At 43.9% G+C, this 18,823-nt stretch overlaps 1 protein-coding gene across 1 annotated transcript; it reads right to left on the bottom strand.

Annotated features, from left to right (window-relative positions):
* Window positions 1-3,606: 3,606 nt before the first annotated feature.
* LOC117732058 (oocyte zinc finger protein XlCOF6-like) lies at window positions 3,607-14,273 on the bottom strand. The gene is made up of 4 exons (XM_034534669.1): window positions 13,550-14,273; window positions 6,084-6,233; window positions 4,691-5,834; window positions 3,607-4,606 (listed from the first exon to the last, which is right to left on the bottom strand). Exons 1-4 carry the CDS (start codon window positions 13,914-13,916, stop codon window positions 4,216-4,218), a joined length of 2,052 nt encoding a protein of 683 aa, XP_034390560.1. The 5' UTR covers window positions 13,917-14,273; the 3' UTR covers window positions 3,607-4,215.
* Window positions 14,274-18,823: the final 4,550 nt, after the last annotated feature.

The raw sequence follows: 18,823 nt of genomic DNA, 5'->3' as shown, positions 1-18,823 counted from the left end.
ACAGTGATGATAGTGAGGAGACTCAGGAACCTCAGTCAGATTTGAACCCTCTGCAAAACAAAGAAATACCTGTAAGTGATGTGAACTGTAGTACTGGAAATACATCAATCAACTTGCCTGAATATGCTGGAAGCTTTGACCACAAGGGACATCTGGAGAAACCCACTAGCTCCAAAACCGGAGTGAAACTATTTCAATGCTCGCTTTGTGACAAAAGATTTGGGTTCAATAAGTATCTAAAGAAACACATGTTTTTCCACACAGGAGAGAAACCATTTAGTTGTTCAGTGTGTAGTAAAGCATTTACACTAAAGCATCTGAAACAACATGTAATTGTCCACACTAGAGAAACTAATTAGTCGTGGAGTTTGCTCAACAAGCTTCTCAAATGTATTTAGGAGAGTCTCTGAAATAAACGTGGTTAAACACTTTAAAACTGTCAGGCTGATACAGACTTCAACATTAGTGTATTCAGCTAAGATTAAGCTACACATCAATTTAAATTATTTGGTGTGAGTTTCTCTGGTATTGTCCTATATTTCATGTGTTATGTATTGTCATGTATATATGAATTTAAATTGTTTTACATAGTCAAAGTATTTCATGTCCTCTATGCAGCACTGTGGTTTGAGCTGAATTATCATAGGTGATGAGACTGAGGAGAATTTGTAACCTTCTTTCTCTTCAGCAATGTTTTCTCTTCAGTTTAAACTCAATACTTCCTTGATTTAGTTTTACTGTAGAAACTGCCATTTTGTTCCATAACTGAAGAATGACTGAATTGAGAAAAGAATTGTGGTTAATTGTCTGTCTTCTTTCTTCTTCAACATCATCCTCTACTGATCAGGAGATCAGTAGATCTTTGAGATTTAGGGGTTTCCTTTGTTTTAAGATGTGAATATTTTACCTTTTGTTGACCAAACATTCTCTCTTTAAATTCACTAGTGTTGTAACAGCTGTTCAAGTAATATGTTGTAATTGTAATAGAATAATAAAATACAACTAAGAATATAACATGTCCATTACATTCCTCCCTTTTGATAATACTCTTGATCAACATAATCAGCTTTCAAGTTGTATTCAACAATTCACATTGATTCAAGTTGTATTGTCATAAACACAATTGGTTTGATGCAGGATAGAAATATTAAACAACACATTGTTCTTCTGAGGCCACATCATCCTAACTGAGGAAATGGTTGCCCTGAGCGTGGTTGCTCCATTGTTGGTTGTCGTCAGTGTGTAGTTCATCCCATGGGGCAACAGAAGTGACGCTTGTTTCACGCTTCCTGTTGTTGAGTCAACGTTGGACCGCCTATTGAACAGTGCTGGTGTGGTTGGGCTCTTGTTTTCACCTGCATAAGTTGTTAGTCCTGGAAGATTGAGGCATGTCCCAACTTCTCCTCCTCCAAGACATTACATTACATTACATGTCATTTAGCTGACGCTTTTATCCAAAGCGACTTACAATAAGTGCATTCAAGACATGCTCAGTGACCTGCTGGTAGAGATGGGCAAACGATACCAGAGCTGCGAAGCTTGAGTCAGTCTACCGACCCGCGGTGTGTCGACTCCCAAGTGTCGGAGCTTGTATCAAATGAAAACGGTCACGTGACTGATGACGTCCGAAGCTTTGAACGTCACTGGTGCTTCACGAAGCGTTTCATTGGTTTGACACGTTTGACAGCTTGAACTTTTCGGTGCCGAATGCTGTGTTCGCACCAAAAGCGTTGCGAATATAACTCTGCTCCATACTGAGTGTCAATCAACAATGTGGGGTTTAAAAGAGGAGATTGATAAAGAGAATTGTGAGTTATGGCGAGTATTGGAGGAAAACTGCGTTCACCAGTATTTGTTGGCATAAACCTTTACGGCCTTAATAATATAGAAAAAATTTCCATATTGCAAGTGTTCCTCTATAGTCTAGTGGGTAACACATGCGCATGATAACCTCTTCCGTTCTGAGGGCGGGGGAGATCAAATCCCATCACGAACACGTCATCTCATATGATTTACCGGCATTTAGTTTTATTGCAATGAAAACAACATCGATAACGGTTGTATACAACATCAAATCTGTGAATGAACACGCAGCTTTAAATAACTTTTACTGCAGAAATGTGAGATTGAAACATTGTTGTGCTAGTGCTTCAACACACTGTCAAACGGCTGCTTTGATTTCAGTCTGCCACCAGATGTCGCTGTTCTTCAAAGTGAAGGCCCGAAGCTTTGAAACCTTTTCCGTACAAATAGGAAGAAAGCCTCAATGCTTCACAAGGCTTCATCCGCCCATCCCTACCTTCTGACCACAGACACCAAAGGGGTTGGAGCTAGACAGGCTACACTTTCTGAGATGAGAGATATAGCAACCAACCAAGGGATGCGAAACTCCACCTCATCCTGACTACAACCATCCAGACACACATGCATTGGATAGAGATAAATATTGGCAGTTCGATGCCCAGCTCCGCTAGCCCATGTTGATGTGTCCTTGGGCAAGACACTTAACCCCAAATTGCTCCTGTAGCTGTGACTACGGTGTATGAATGTGTGTGAATCTTAAGTTACTGCTGAACCTTAGCGGATGTATGTGTGTGGATGGGTGAATGATGTCATGTAGTGTTGAAGCACTTTGAGTGGTCGGAAGACTGGAAAAGCGCTATACAAGTACAGGTCCATTTACCATCTCTGATCTCGGATCTGACATGTCATAAAGCAGTCTTTGTAAACAAATAGATGAAGGTTTGCAAGAAGCTGGTTCTTTCATAGATATGCTGACTAGCAAAAGTGACTTACGTGTTAATGAACCGGCATGGGCCGTGGCACGGAGGCGGCAGCGGGAACCGGCGTGAGCTGTTGTCCAAGCTGGTTCACGTCCGCAGAAAGGGCTCGGAGGGACTTCATCATGTCCCAGAGAAGTTAGTCGTGGTAACCTACGAGAACGCTTTGTGAGGCGAAAGCCTAAAGGAGGGAACCGGAGTCCGCTGAGTCCATGTTGGCCAGTTTGTACTGTTAGGGAGCTGAGAGCCACAGGGGCAGGTTTGAATCTGAGCTCTGACGATAACAACCAGCTATCATCACAACAAATTTAAAACTATAACAGGGTTTATTTACCGTAACAATAGTCATACAATTCAATAATGTTATAGATCTACACAAAATGTATCATATGGCATACTCCCTAAGCAATAACGGGGTGTGTGTGTTAGTTTGAAAAAGAAGAAACAGAATACGACGAAAGCACTCAAAACAAGGCAGATCCTCACCGCAGCAGTAAAGTACAGTAACTGTAATTGTATCACACAAAAGCCGCGGCAGTGGACCGCTGGACTGATGAAATACAGTCTGCTGACATATTCTTGGCGGAGGATTTAAACTCAACAAAGCTCAGCAGCGTGGCACGCTATTACAGCAGCTACAAGAACAACGGTTATGTTACACAGAACTGAACGGGACTCGGCGGTCAGTAAAATACCCAATGACAAGTTAACAGTATAGTTAAACTTAAACAAACAAGGTGACCTCTCTGCCCAGATAATAGCCTAATAGCTCTGTCAGCCCAGTGGGCAGTGTAGCTGACCCCAGCCGGACAATGGTGAAGCGTACTGATGTTTCAGAAATCTTTTATTTTTTAACACAAATGTTCCTTTTTCCATAAAGATCCGGAAATCACCGTAAGAGCTATGGAACAAATACAACAGAAATGAGCTCTTACCAATGCACAAATTAATTAAAATAAAGTCACTAAACATGTAATTAAAGCCTAAATAAACACAAAGTACCTTTTTCCCGTTCCAGCTAGGAGCTTAGCAGTCCGTAAAGTGGATTGAAGAGTAAACAATCATTAACTCCTTCTCCTTCAGTAAACCGTAAAACTCACAGACTTTTTGCAATGTCAAGTTGCGACAGGTACATCTATTTCCAGTCTCACCGGAAGAACTTAAAAATAAAAAGGACCAAAAAAACATGCAAAGGCACTTACAAATAAATTTGTGCAGGAACTAGTCAACATATTAATGGAACGTTTTCAGAGTCATTTAAAGGCAGGGGTCAGTATGAGTCAGTACCTAGAGTCTGAGGCCATGGTTCTCTGAAGGAGATCGGTGGATAGAGTCCTCTCAGTTGGAAGTGAGTCACTGCCCCAAGCGAGGGAGGTCCAGTATCTCAAGGTCTTGTTGAGAAGTGAAATTGATTTAAACTTTACCAAAACTAGAACTAAAGGGAGTTCTCTGCTGTGTGACGTCTCATGTGTCTCTGCAAAGATGAAAGATGTGTAAAGGTTTTCTTACATTCTGAGCAGCTGAAAGGTTTCTCTCCTGTGTGAGTTAGCATGTGCATCTTTAAAGTGTCCCTCCTTTTAAAAGATGTTTTACAGACTGAGCAGCTAAAGGGTGTCTCTCCTGTGTGAGTTCGCATGTGAAACTTTAAAGAGTCCTTCCTTTTAAAAAATGTTTTACAGACCGAGCAGCTAAAAGGTTTCTCTCCTGTGTGAGTTAACATGTGAGTATTTAAAGTTTCAATAAGTGTAAAAGATTTCTTACACTCTGAGCAGCTGAAAGGTTTCTCTCCTGTGTGAGTTAGCATGTGAACCTTTAAAGAGTCCTTCCTTTTAAAAAATGTTTTACAGACTGAGCAGCCAAAAGGTTTCTCTACTGTGTGAGTTAGCATGTGAACCTTTAAAGAGTCCTTCCTTGTAAAAAATGTTTTACAGACTGAGCAGCTAAAAGGTTTCTCTCCTGTGTGAATGTGACCCTTTAAAGTTCCACTATGTGTAAAAGATGTCTTACACTCTGAGTAGCTGAAAGGTTTCTCTCCTGTGTGAGTTAACATGTGTCTCTTTAAATTACCTTTCTGTGTAAAAGATATTTTACAGGCTGAGCAGCTGAAAGGTTTTTCTCCTCTGTGAATAAACATGTGACCCTTTAAAGTTCCACTATGTGTAAAAGATTTTTTACACTCTAAGCAGCTGAAAGGTTTCTCTCCTGTGTGAGTCATCATGTGTCTCTTCAAATCTCCACTTTGTGGAAAAGATTTCTTACACTCTGAGCAGCTGAAAGGTTTCTCTCCTGTGTGAGACATCATGTGTCTCTTCAAATCTCCACGATGTAAAAAAGATTTCTTACACTCTGAGCAGCTAAAAGGTTTCTTTCCTGTGTGAGTTAACATGTGAACCTTTAAAGTTCCTCCACGTGGAAAAGATTTTTTACAGACTGAGCAGCTGAAAGGTTTCTTTCCTGTGTGAGTCAACATGTGACTCTTCAGAGTTGACTTCAGCTTAAAGCCGTTATTACAAACTGAGCAATTGAACATTTTCTCTCTTGTGTGGATTCTCATGTGTTTCTTCAAATCTCCCTTGAGGTGAAATATTTCCCCACATTCAGAGCAGCTTAATGGTTTCTCACGAGAACTACATTTTGAATCACTGACATAAACGTCATCATTATTCAGAGAGTTCAGACATGATTGAGGTTCTCTGGTCTCCTTCCAATCATCCGTATCTGGTTCAGAAGAGTCTCCAGTCTTCTCATCAGGATCTGAGTTCCTGTCTGGTTCTGGTCCTCCACAATCGGCTCCATCAGCATCTGTTTCCATATGTCCAGTTTCTCTTTGATGAAGCTGTGAGGAATGAGCTTCCTCTTCCTCATCTTCACTCATTACAAGAGTGAATGAGAACTTGAGACCAGCCTCCTCCAGCCCTTGAAGGTGCTCTTCTTCCTGGCTGGTCCACAGTTCATCCTGTTCCTCTTTATTGTGTGGGGGCTCTGGGTCCTCCTGTTCCTCTTTATTGTGTGGGGGCTCTGGGTCCTTCTGTTCCTCTTTATTGCGTGGGGGCTCTGGGTCCTCCTGTTCCTCTTTATTGCGTGGGGGCTCTGGGTCCTCCTGTTCCTCTTTATTGCGTGGGGGCTCTGGGTCCTCCTGTTCCTCTTTATTGCGTGGGGGCTCTGGGTCCTCCTGTTCCTCTTTATTGTGTGGGGGCTCTGGGTCCTCCTGTTCCTCTTTATTGCGTGGGGGCTCTGGGTCCTCCTGTTCCTCTTTATTGCGTGGGGGCTCTGGGTCCTCCTGTTCCTCTTTATTGTGTGGGGGCTCTGGGTCCTCCTGTTCCTCTTTATTGTGTGGGGGCTCTGGGTCCTCCTGTTCCTCTTTAATTAGTGGGGGCTCTGGGTCCAGACTGGAGCTCCAGACCTGCCGATCAGGGGGAACTTCTTCTTGAACCACGAACAGTTGCTGGACATCTGTGGAGAATAATAAAATACGTCTTAGAAATCTCACATTAAACTGTTTATTATTCAAGAGGTTCGTCAATAAAAAAGCATTATTATGAATTAGTTGTGAATGAGAGAAGCACATGAATACAGTTTGAGCACAAATCCAAGAGCAAGCCGGGACTATTGGAGTGTGAGGACAGGGTTTTGAGGGAGAGGAGGAACAAAGTCTGAAGTGAAATCAATAAGTCATGATTTGAAATGACAAGAATACATAAATAAGAAAAACTGTCATTTGAAAAGTACAACAAGTACCTGAGATGTAGTGCAGTAAAAAGTACCTGGGTGTTCACTTGAACAATAAACTGGACCACACTCATCACTTTACAAACAGTACAATATGTACCTCTGTGATGTATCGTAGTAAAACGTATGAACATGTTTGAATACTGCAGTACAGTACCTGTAACTCTACTTCAGTACATGGTGTGAATACTCAGTGAAATCAATAAGTCATGATTTGAAATGACAAGAACACATAAAGAAGAAAAACTGTCATTTGAAAAATACAACAAGTACCTGAGATGTAGTACAAGACAACAAGTACCGTGAACAATAAACTGGATCACACGCATGCACCTTACAAAAAGGGACAATGTGTACTTCTGAGATGTAGTACAGTAAAAAGTACAATATGTAACTCTAAGATGTACAGTAAAAAGTACAATATGTACCCGAGAGATGTACTGCAGTAAAAAGTACAATATGTAACTCTAAGATGTACAGTAAAAAGTACAATATGTACCCGAGAGATGTACTGCAGTAAAAAGTACAATATGTACCCCTGGAGGTGTATTAGGGCTGCACAATTCATCAAATTTTAATCACGTTTTTGGCTGCCATATTTAAATGAGCATTATTTCAGCAATATTGACGTTTAAAATCTGGGCTCTGCTACACATCAAATCAAGCGGTTCCTCAACTAACAGTCAGCCAACCACCAGGGGGACAACGAGATGGGAGGTGTCAATCAAAGATTTGTATATTAGCCAGAATGTAGCAACAATGGAAGTGGAAGCAGCGTTCTTGTTCATTTAAATGTGAAAGCACAATACAAAAATTAATGAATAATCGTGATATCAATATTGATCAAAACAATCGTGATTATGATTTTGGCCATAATCGTGCAGCCCTACGGTGTAGTACAGTAAAAAGTATAAGATGTACCTCTGAGATGTACAGTAAAAAGTAAAATATGTACCCGAGAGATGTAGCGTAACGGTGGCCTGACCTGGACAGCAAAAGCTATGATTGGCCTGATCCGATCTAAACCGACGTGACGCAGTTTCCGGTCTTTTTCCCGGCATTTTTCTTGGGCGATCACAATTAAAGTGTAAGTGGAATTATTTTATACATATCAAAGAATCTACGTGTCAAATTTCATTAAGATATATGGACGTTTACATGTCTAAATAATACAGGAAAGTTACGTTGATAAGGGAAAGCAGTAAGAACACTCGGGCAACGATTTTGACTCTTAAAAGTATTTCTGTATTTTCAACGTACTGCTAATATGAGCTAGCATGTGAATCCATTTTGTCACTAGCTTTACACTAGCCAATGAAAATATGCCATCATGTGTGATGTAGACTGTTGTCGAGGGGAGGGAGGGGGCTGGCAGAAATGTTTGACGGATGAAAAAAAAAAACGAACACATAATCGCAGCACTATAAAAAGGGAGGCAGCTGTTTGTTTAAAGCTCTGAAAACATAAAGGCAGACATAATAACATGTTTTTCCTTGTTTTTCATAAGCCAGGCTACATCAAGTATATTCATGCAAAATGATCTTACTATTAAATTATGCAAATAATGTTGGTGTGTGTGTGTGTGTGTTTGAGAGTGAGAGAGACGGTCTGTACATTTGTTAAAAGTCAGCAGTGGCTCTTATGATTAGAAATGTTGTCTGTGTAGATAAACCTCCAATATAATACAGTGCTAGGTTGTATATAAAGTTCATAAAATGTAATATTGTTGAGTACATTTCTCTCTTGTGTGGTTCATGTTCCTCAACTACACCTCCAGTAACTTCACCTTCTTCCCCCTTGTTTTCCTCTTTTATCCCCCTGTCTCCCAATCAAGTTCTTACCTTGGTAACCTCTGCCGGCCCAACCACCTGCCCCCTTGACCCCATCCCTTCTCACCTTCTCCAGTCCATTGCTCCGGACCTTCTTCCCTTTCTCACCCATCTTATTAACACCTCCCTCTCAACCGGCTGTTTCCCTAACTCTCTGAAGGAGGCAAGAGTCAACCCTCTCCTGAAGAAACCCACTCTCGACCCATCTGAAGTCAACAACTACAGACCTGTCTCTCTCCTTCCCTTCCTCTCCAAAACTCTAGAGCGAGCTATCTTTAACCAAGTCTCCTCCTTTCTTCACTGTAACAACCTTCTAGACCCCCACTAGTCTGGATTCAAGACAGGCCACTCAACAGAGAGTGCCCTCCTTGCTGTCTCTGAGCAGCTTCACACTGCTAGAGCAGCCTCTCTCTCCTCTGTCCTCATCCTTCTAGACCTTTCCGCTGCCTTTGACACAGTGAACCACCAGATCCTCTTGTCCTCCCTCCAGGACCTGGGTATCTCAGGCACCGCGCTCTCACTCTTCTCATCCTACCTCACCGACCGCTCTTACCGGGTAACCTGGAGAGGATCTGTGTCTGAGCCTTGGCCTCTGACTACTGGGGTCCCTCGGGGTTCAGTCCTTGGTCCTCTTCTCGTCTCTCTGTACACCAACTCTCTTGGCTCGCATGGCTTCTCCTACCACAGCTATGCTGACGACACCCAACTGATCCTCTCGTTTCCCCAATCTGAAACACGGGTAGCAGCACGAATCTCTGCCTGTCTGACCGACATCTCTCAGTGGATGTCCGCACACCACCTGAAAATTAACCCGGACAAGACTGAACTTCTCCTCCTTCCAGGAAAAGGCTCTCCCAACCACGACCTAACTATTAACTTCAACAACTCAGTGCTGGCTCCGACTCCGACTGCCAGGAACCTCGGACTGACGCTCGACAGTCAACTCTCCCTGACTGCCAACATTGCCGCAATAACACGCTCCTGTAGGTACATGCTGTACAACATCAGGAGAATACGACCCCTTGTCACTCAGAAGGCGGCACAGGTTCTGCTCCAGGCTCTGGTCATCTCACGGCTGGACTATTGCAACTCCCTCTTGGCAGGTCTACCTGCTAATGCCATTCGACCTCTACAGCTCATCCAGAATGCAGCTGCTCGACTGGTCTTCAACCGACCGAAATTTACCCACACTACTCCACGACCTTCACTGGTTACCGGTGGCCGCCCGCATCCGCTTCAAAACATTGGTACCTGCGTACCGTGCTGCGAACAGATCGGGTCCGGTCTACATCCAGGACATGGTCAAACCGTACACCCCAGCCCGTTCACTTCGCTCGGCTTCTGCCAATCTGCTTGTAGCTCCTTCACTTCGAGCTAAATCACGACTGTTTGCTGTGCTGGCTCCTCATTGGTGGAACGAGCTTCCCATTGACATCAGGACAGCAGAAAGTCTCTACATCTTCCGGCGCAAACTAAAAACACATCTTTTTCGACTATACCTTGAATAGGTAGCACTTAAATGCCGTAGTAGCACTTAAATGTCCCTTACCGATAGCACTTTAGTAGCACTTAAATGGCACTTACGGATAGTACTTTGTAGTTTAACTTTATTGAAGAAATTGTACTTGCTTGATTCTTGTTGTTCTGAGTTTGGACTCACGGTTTTATGCACTTATTGTAAGTCGCTTTGGATAAAAGCGTCAGCTAAATGACATGTAATGTAATGTAATGTTCCCGCCTGAAAAGACAGAGCGAAGGAAGAGAAAAGAAGAAGCCGAAAAGAGTAGAAAGAAGCAGAAAAGAAAGATTGGAAGAAGCAGAAACGCAACAAGAAGAAAAGAAAGCAACAAGGAGAAAAGAAGCAGAAAAGAGTAGAAAGAAGCAGAAAAGAAAGATAGTAAGAAGAAAGGTAGGTAACGTGTGTCTGTGAGAGTGTTTTCCTTTACAGGAGGACCAAGAAATTAAAAGATGGATATAGAAAAATCTTGTAAATCTGCAATAGTTTAAAGTAAATATATATACATATATGTATATGCATGTGGTAAATATGCATGTGTCTATACATGGTGAACTGGCAATTTATAGAATTAATCAACCTTATTAAGACATGTAAAACTAATTCTGAATTTAATTTCTGACTGCCAAAATTAATGTTTTTTTGAAGATGACAAACATCTGGCAAATCCAGAAGAGGAAGAGGGAGAGGAAGACAAGGAAGTGGTCCCAGAAGGCCATAATGCAGGCCCTACAGGAGGTGAAAGCAGGCAGGCTCACTCTATGGCAGCCTAGCAGTTTGGGGTCCTGAAGTCCAGCCTGAGTGACCAAGTCAGTGGAAGGGTGTCCTCCGACTGTGTCCTGGGTCAGAGGACCCTCCTCACCCCTGAAGATGAGAATTCCCTGGTGGAGTACTGCTTGTACTCTGCCAGTTATAGGTTTCCACTGACGAAGCCTCAGGTCCTGGCCCACGCTCTGGCCATTTATAATGGAGCGCCATCAGGCAGCACCCAGGACCGTGCTTGGCCAGACGTGGTGGATTAACTTCCGGGAGCGGCACCACCATCGCCTTACCGCTCGGACCCCAGACACCATTGACCGTGGGAGGGCATCCTGTGCCAAGAGGGGGCCAATAGAGGAGTACTTTAGGCTCCTCACCACCACCCTGGAGGAGCACGGGTTGAGAGAGAAACCCCGTCAAATATACAACTGCGATGAGATGACGTTTCAGCTGGACTCCTCCAGAAGGAAGGTCATCGTGCCCCGGGGGACTAAACATGCTTACAGGCAGGCCCAGGGAACCAGGGACCACATCACTGTCCAGGCCTGCCTCAACGCGGCTGGGGAGGATGTCCCCCCTTTTATCATCTACAAGGGGGGATATCCAGGGGGCCCCTATAACAAGGAAGGGGTTCCCGATGCCCTCTACGGGAAGTCGCCAGAAGGGATATTGACAGTGAGCTGTTTAGGAAGTGGTTTGTTGGGCACTTCTTGAAGTTTGCAATGACGGAGCGCCCGCTGCTGCTCTTAATGGATGGACATCAGTCTCACCTGGATCCAGAGCTGGTCTGGGCGGCACAGAGGGAGGGGGTCATTGTTTTGTGCCTGCCACCACATACGTCTCACATCCTTCAGCCTTTGGATGTGAGTTTCTTTGGACCCTTGAAGGCAGATTTCTCTGGTGTTACAGGAGATCTGTCGGCAGTGAGCCACTCCTTCTTGGTTTCTAAGAGGAGTTTTCAAGGGTCCTAAGAGACTCCTACCAGAGGGTGAAGGATCGGAGAGTGGTGGTGGCTGGGTTCAGGAGATGTGGCCTCTACCCTCTGGACCCAATGGCCATTGACTGGTCACGGGTCATGCCGTCCGGGCCACGGCGTGTGCCCTCCTCACCTCCTCCGCCAACCCCCATAAGCATCTTCCTGGGCTGGGCCTGATGTCGCCCTTCCCTCCCAACATCCCCGTTCCCCCATCTTTTGAATCCACCCCCTATACCCCATCCCCAGAACCAACCTCCACCTACCTCTCCTCCTCCCCCTTCCAATCCTTACACCACCCATCCCCTGGTGACATCAGGCCGGATTTCAATTAACCTGGCCCACCTCCTGGCCGAAATCAATTATAACCACCACACCGGTAAGGTCAGGAGGAACGTCACCAAGGCCAGGTTACTGACAGCCCAGGAGATGTCTGATGTGATTGAGGAAGCGGAGGACCGAGCTGCGAGGTCCCCTCTTGTGCCTCCCACGGTCCCCGGCTGCCTGCCAGCACATCATCGCTCCCGAGCCTGCCTGCTGAGGAACACCGCCACCTTCCCCCCTCTCCTGGTCAGCGCACACTTATTTTGGATTTGGATTCACACATAAATCTGAATGCAGTATGTATTTTAGTATTGTTATAATAAAATATGATTATTATTTTAGAGCCTTCAAGATCGGCATTGGGATGTGGCCTCGAAAGACCTTCCTCTTCCTCTCACTGTAAATGCTTTATGTAACCTGAAAAAATTATTATAACATGATGGTGACATTAGTCATGATGAAGACTAAACAAAACATGGTTATGCTTTTTCTGTTATTCATACAGCGTCCCAACCTGCAGAGACGAGACCGTCATCATCCAGGTCCTCGTCTGCTGGACCCACGACATCCACCGGTAGTGTACTTAATGTTAACTTTCTTTGTATGCCAAAATCTGATGATTTTCTTTAATTAAAAGTTTTTTTTAATTCTGTGAATAGGTCACACTCCTGAAGACATGGAGACAGTTTGGGAGTGTGGCCGGTGCAGGGAAGCCGACCCTCCCGAGAGCTCCGGGGGACTGGTGTCGTGGGTCCAGTGTGACCCTGGTATCACACCACCTGTGTGGGCTGGGATGAGTAGCTGGATGAGGAAGATTATTTTGAATGTTATTTGTTCCCTGATTAATTTAGTTTGTGTCTCTTTTGTATTTTGTTTTTGTCTGTTATTTAAATAAATATATATCATCTTTTCAAAGATTTGCACAAGTCATTTGTCTTTTGCTTTAACAATGTAGCTTTTCAATCATGAATACTTGTGCTTTTAGTTGTAATATAACTCTTACTCTGCACTGTGTTGATAGTAATTGTTATATACAAGATGTGTGTGTGTGCATAATTGTTAAATGTCATGCATGAGCTGGTGTTTTTCAACTGACTGACATGAAAAGAGTTTAACAAAACATCCAGCAGGTGGTGGTATAGACTCAAATGGAAACTACGGAGCTTTTATTGCATAGTTTGGAGTTGTTTAAGCGTGATATCTTATTGTGAAGGACAGAACAACGATTCTGGATATGTTGACAGCATTTTGGTGACCCTGTAACATGTTAATATCCCCGAAAAACCAGAAGCGCCGTGTGTTTACTACGACGATAGAAGTTATGGCGGATCAGGCCAAGCGCAGCGCACGGCTAATTTACCGGCATTAGCGTCCTTTTACTGGCTCTAGTAAAGGCAAAGCTAACTCAAATAATTAAAACGATATTTAGCTCGAAAGGTAAGAAGTTAAAGCTTAGTTTAACACCATTAAATCAGCTGAAAACGTGATGCGATCATTTTAATCAATATTTTAAGTGACATTTTATTCGAATGTGAGCTAAAATCTGGCCGGGGGGGGGGGGGGGGGGGGGGGGGGGGGCGCAAGTAAGGGAAACAGGGATGCAATTAAGAGACTTGGGACGCACCCAAAGAGAACCAACCTGCTCTTTGTATCCGGACTTCCGGGTTGAACACAGCGTCCAGTAGTTTCCGGTGTCGCTCGTTCTCCTCTTTTGAACTAGAAAGTTCCTCCTCGTATTCTGCTATCGTTCTTTCAAACAGATCAAATATCTCTTCAGCAGCCGCAGTTAGTCGCTGGTTGACTAAACATCTCAGCTGTCGGACTTTAGACATCTTCAGAAAACGTTTCCTCCAGACAACTCCGTTAAAAACGCGTCGCTCACTCGGCCCTGCTCGGTATCGCTCGGGTCCGTCTTCCTCCTGCTGAAACGCTGACGTCATGAGCTCCACAGGACACCAGGAGACAATCCGGACGTTTTCAATGAAGCGGAACAACACAGAGTCCATTCAGACAGGTTCACGTGGACATTGTGGGTCGATGAAACACACCGTTTAGTCTCTATGAAGAGTCACTGCGACTCGCGCTGTGTGGCCGAGTTCCGTCTCCGGCTACTTCCTCCTAGCACGCGACGCTAGCTTCGTGAGTCTGAGGTTTAACTTTGTACAAAGTCCACTTCAACAAGTGTGTCCACACATCCGGACTCTGGTGGGTGGTGATGTGTCCACACATCCGGACTCTGGTGGGTGCTTCCGGTTGTATCTGACGAACTGTGTGGCTAAAAGAGTTGGACTGAAACTCCAGCGGACTGCGCATGTCTTTGGTGGACGGGTTCTGGTACGACGACTTCTTCTTTGGTTTTACGGCAGTTGGCAACCTCGATGTTGCATTACTGCCCCCTTCAGGATGTATTCTCCCCCGGTCCAGTCGTCCTCTAGAACCTAAATAACCACTTCAGGTTCATTGATTCTCAACAGTTTGAATACAGTATTGAAGAACAATCATCTGAGATATGTGGGATGAGACCCCCTGATAGGCTGTCTGCCGTTTGAGAACAGGTGGTGGAGAGGAGGACACTGAAGAAATTGTCGATATTGGATAACCCCGACCCCCCTCTACTGGAGGGACAGCGGAGCACGTTCTCCAACAGATACAGGAGAACATTGCCACTGCAATATTACTTTATAGTAAATCACCTCTGGCCAGATCCTGTTCCAATTGAATCATCAATAACCCATGCACAGCTTCACTGTTCAGCTTCATTTTTTCTTTATCATTTAATCGTCTTAAATGTATTATGTCCTGCTCTGCTATTTTATATATTGTGCATTTTTTCATCATTAACATGTGCATGTTTACTTGTATAATTGCTTGCTGCTGCCAACACATTTCCATGGCGATGGATCTATTGCCTTTGATTGTAAAACGTGGTTAACAGAGAGGAAGGAGCTCTTCAGAGGTGGCTCTTAAAGTATGATGATAGGCTATTGGATTGTAATTTGAAGGGGGAGAAATCAGAACACACGCACATATGTAGCATGTTAGAGTTATAAATAACGTGTCAATGTGAGAAACAATAGTTTATTTTAATGGCATCACAAAAACAACAACTTTTAAAGCCAATAATACCAAATTATTATGAAGCCCCCCAAAAATAGGCCTAATGACGCCCCTCGGTGAAAGAATACGATTTTGGAGATATTTTGATGTACCGATTTAAAGACACGGTTGAATCAAACATCACAACAATATTTATATCTGACCAACACCAGGATATTACACAGTCGTGGAAAGTTACCTTATTTGGAGATCACAGACTCTCTATCCTCGGTGAAAGAATTAAGAGTCATCAAAAATAAGTCAGAGGTAATATTATATATAGGTATATTTAACAGGAAAATTAATGCATGAACACAGGGTATTTATTTTAATTTTTTCAATTGCCACCTGCTCATCAGGAGCGCTAAACATTCACACAAAGCGTTGGTCTTGTTCAGTCATGAAGACTTTTTTCCGACCCGCTGTGGACTGCACCTGGGAAGACTTCTCGGGGATGGGTGGGAGAACGCTGTACCTCGATTTGCCTGCAGACTCATCATTGATCTTTTGGGTTACGGTTCTGTCTGATTTCTTGTCAGACGAAACCGTTTGTGGGGCGGTGGGTGACCGGGTGTGACCCAAATTAACGCAAGGCTTCGTTGGCTGGGACGTTTTGGAGCTGGGCGGGAGGCAGGGAGCAATTGGTTTGGGGGTTGGCCTCTTGGTGTCGAGCTGGTTTTCTCTGGCCTGCTTCTGCAACACATGAGTGCTGCGGGGGAGCGGGATGCCGCCCGATTGGGTCGCCATGACTGCCCACAACTCACTGTTGAGCATTTTCTCCTCCAGGTACAACCTTTTTGCTGCCAACGCCCTGTCAGCCAGTGTCTCTCTCTCGCTCTTGTACTCCTCATCTTTCGCTTGGTACATCCTGACCTGGGCCGTTAGCGCCTTGATGGAGTTGCGCGGCTCTCTGTTTACCCACTGGCGCTTGGGGATCAACGCCAACATCTCTCGGGGAGCCGGCCTGGACAGATCCTGCTTTAGCTCCTCAATTTGTTTCTCCTTTTCTTTTAACACAAGGTTCATTTTCTCCAGTTGCCTGCATTTGGCGTTCAGCATGCCTTTCAACTCCAGATTGAGCGGGCCTGGCTTTCTCTCATGACGTGGCGGTTCCTGGCAGTATTTGAAACATTTATCTGGGTACTTGACCTCGAGCTTCTTTTGTTCCAGTTGTTCATCAAGTTTACAACACTCCATCTCTAAGGAACGCACATTTTGTTTTCGGTCAAGTTCCAGCCTACGAGCTTCGCTCAACTTGACGTTCAGTGAGTTTTTTTCAAACACCAGATCATTTAACTTGAGCTGGAGTTGGCTCATCTGCTTCTGCAGTTGGTTTTTCTCTTCCTGTAAGGTGTTTTTCTCTTCCTGAAGCCTGTCACTCTTCTCCTGAAGTTTGCCAGCCTTCTTCTGCGTGTTTTCCCCCTCCAGCTCTAAGACGTGGGTTTTCCCACTCAGCTCTTCCTCCCGCTTGCTCAGAGCAGCTTCCAGGTCTCTGTTTGTCTTCCTCAACAGACCGCATTCATTTTTATACAACATCTGCTTGCTCAGGAAGTCTGTTTCTTTGGTTAGCTGGTTTAATTTCTTCTCCCGTTCCAATAAATACTCCTTGTCTTTCTTCCACAGTTCTACAACTTCCGGTGTGGTCTTTAGCTTTTTTTTTAGATTGAAGTTCTCTTGAAAGTGTAAGTTGCTATTTCCATTTTTCGAATTGAGGAAATTAATTTCACTCTGAAGTTTAATGTTTTGCTTCAACACAGATGTCTTCATCTCCAGATCTTCTGAGGCATGTTGAAGTGCATGTCGCAGCTGGCTTTCCATGGCCCCCTGCATTTTTTCTATCTGAGAAATGATTCTTTAGTTTCACAGAAAAAAAGTCTAGTTGTCCAAGATAAGATGGAAACGAGAGTACTTTAGAACTCGCTTTTTCGAATCAAATGCATGATGACATTACCATGACGACCGTAGCATTCCGCTATGAAGCGAGTCATGTGACTGGAAATCCCCTCGTTTAGCCCCGACCACTAAACAGGGGGGCGGGGCTCTGTATATGATGGCGCACTGAAAAGGTAGACGTGAGCAGGGAGAGCAGCAGGGGGCGTTGACCAACAACGTTGGTCAAGTCGGACAGTTTTCAGCTGCCATACACCTGGCTCTCAAATCAGCCGCCGCCTCGCTCTCGTGAGATTATGTTGGACCACGTGTGCATGACGTCAGAGCAAGACGGGATCAAAAGTCGGAGGACACAAATCTAACTCGCATGCATTGCGTGCACATACCAACAAAATAACAGACTTTACACTAAACAAGTTAACATAGCATGAAAAACATCTAGAAAAATCCAAGACTAGGATGTTCCTTCTGCTCCTACCAGCTGTTTTAAAACATATTTATTTATCTATGACTGTGTACATACTGTATATTGTGAGAGGTTCAAAAACAGACTACAATTATGAATATCATTATTTCCTTTTAGCTAACCTTGTCTTTAGTTTCCTTAGAATTTGTACAGTAAAATCTCATGAAAATAACCATGAGATTAGCATAGCAGAGGTCCTCCTGAATAACAATCGAGTGTCTTTTTTATATATACACTTTTAAGGATCTGCTTTAAATAAAGTTCAAATATTAGAAGATTATGAATATCATTATTTATTTTTAGCTGACTTCTCAAAAACTGTACAGTAAATTCTCATGAAAATAACAATGGACGAAGCAGAGGTCCTCGTGAACAACAAACAGTGGAAATGGAATATAACCTTTTAAAGATATACTTTAATAACAGTTCAAATATTGGGAAATTAAGAATATCATCTTTTCTTTGCGTACTCGCTGTCCTGACCGGCTACGGGTATCGAGTGCTGGCGGCTTTCCTGGGCTTGAAGTTTGTCTTGTTCCTTGTTCAGCAGTTTGTGGACTCCGTCCCTACAGTCCCTACACTGCCTGCTCACACATCCTTTTGCTGCGGAGCGCTCATGCTGTGCTCTATGGTGGAGAGAGAGAGAAGCCCCCCCCCAGCTCACCTGTTACATCACAGCACCCACCCCAAAAACACACCCACCCATCCTGCATTTCCCTACATACCTCAAATATAAGCATTCTAATGAGAAATGGTCATTATATTCTTATGGGGAGAGATATCTTTTTAAGGTTTGGAGGATTTATAGTGACTTTTATGTACTTACTGTATCTCATATTGCATATTATGGTATAATTCTATGGGGTACAATGTATGTTTTGAGTGAATATACTCTTTGCCCCTCTAACATGTAAAATGATAGGTTTTTATGTGTTTGTTCTTATTAGTCTTTGGTCTGGATGTCATGAGCAGTCAACATCCATCCATGTTGCATTTAAGCTAGAGACCTCTTAGTGTGTCCTGTGAGGCTCACTTTGTCCCAATGGGAGGATCAGAGGATTTTACTCTTTGAGTGAGAGGAGTGTCTCATGAACAGTCCAGCTCCTCATTAGAGGTTAAAGGTTTAGGGTTGTGTGCGTGTGTGTGCGTGTGAGAGAGTGACACATCTAACCTTTGGTAATGAGCCAAAGGTTAGATGTGTCACTTAGCTCATGCCCTTTCAACCAAGTAGCTAGTCTTGCCTGCAATGTGCTGATTGTCCAACAGCACAGAGAGTGGTTTGGACAAATTAGCTCTAGGTAGAAAGTTGACACTTTAACATGCAGGTTATGAAGGATGAGCAAATGGCAAAAAAATTAAAAATGCTGTATCTTCCTCAATCACTGAGGCACCAGACTTGGTGAACTCACTTGACATGACTGCCCCCACGTGGACGCTAGTGTGCAATGACAGGCATTGGGC

This window comes from Cyclopterus lumpus, chromosome 6 (genome assembly GCF_009769545.1).
Source record: "Cyclopterus lumpus isolate fCycLum1 chromosome 6, fCycLum1.pri, whole genome shotgun sequence".
Lineage (NCBI taxonomy): Eukaryota > Metazoa > Chordata > Actinopteri > Perciformes > Cyclopteridae > Cyclopterus > Cyclopterus lumpus.
The sequence above is the reverse complement of the archived record's forward strand: the minus strand, read 5'-3'. Positions and strand labels throughout refer to the sequence as shown.

Coding starts and splice junctions, on each gene's coding strand:
- LOC117732058 (XM_034534669.1), bottom strand. CDS start 13,916: ATGGACTCTGTGTTGTTCCGCTTCATTGAAAACGTCCGGATTGTCTCC. Junction 6,234..13,549: donor AGTCCGGATACAAAGAGCAG/GTTGGTTCTCTT, acceptor TATTCTCCACAG/ATGTCCAGCAACTGTTCGTG. Junction 4,607..4,690: donor TGTAAAACATTTTTTACAAG/GAAGGACTCTTT, acceptor ATTTTTTAAAAG/GAAGGACTCTTTAAAGGTTC.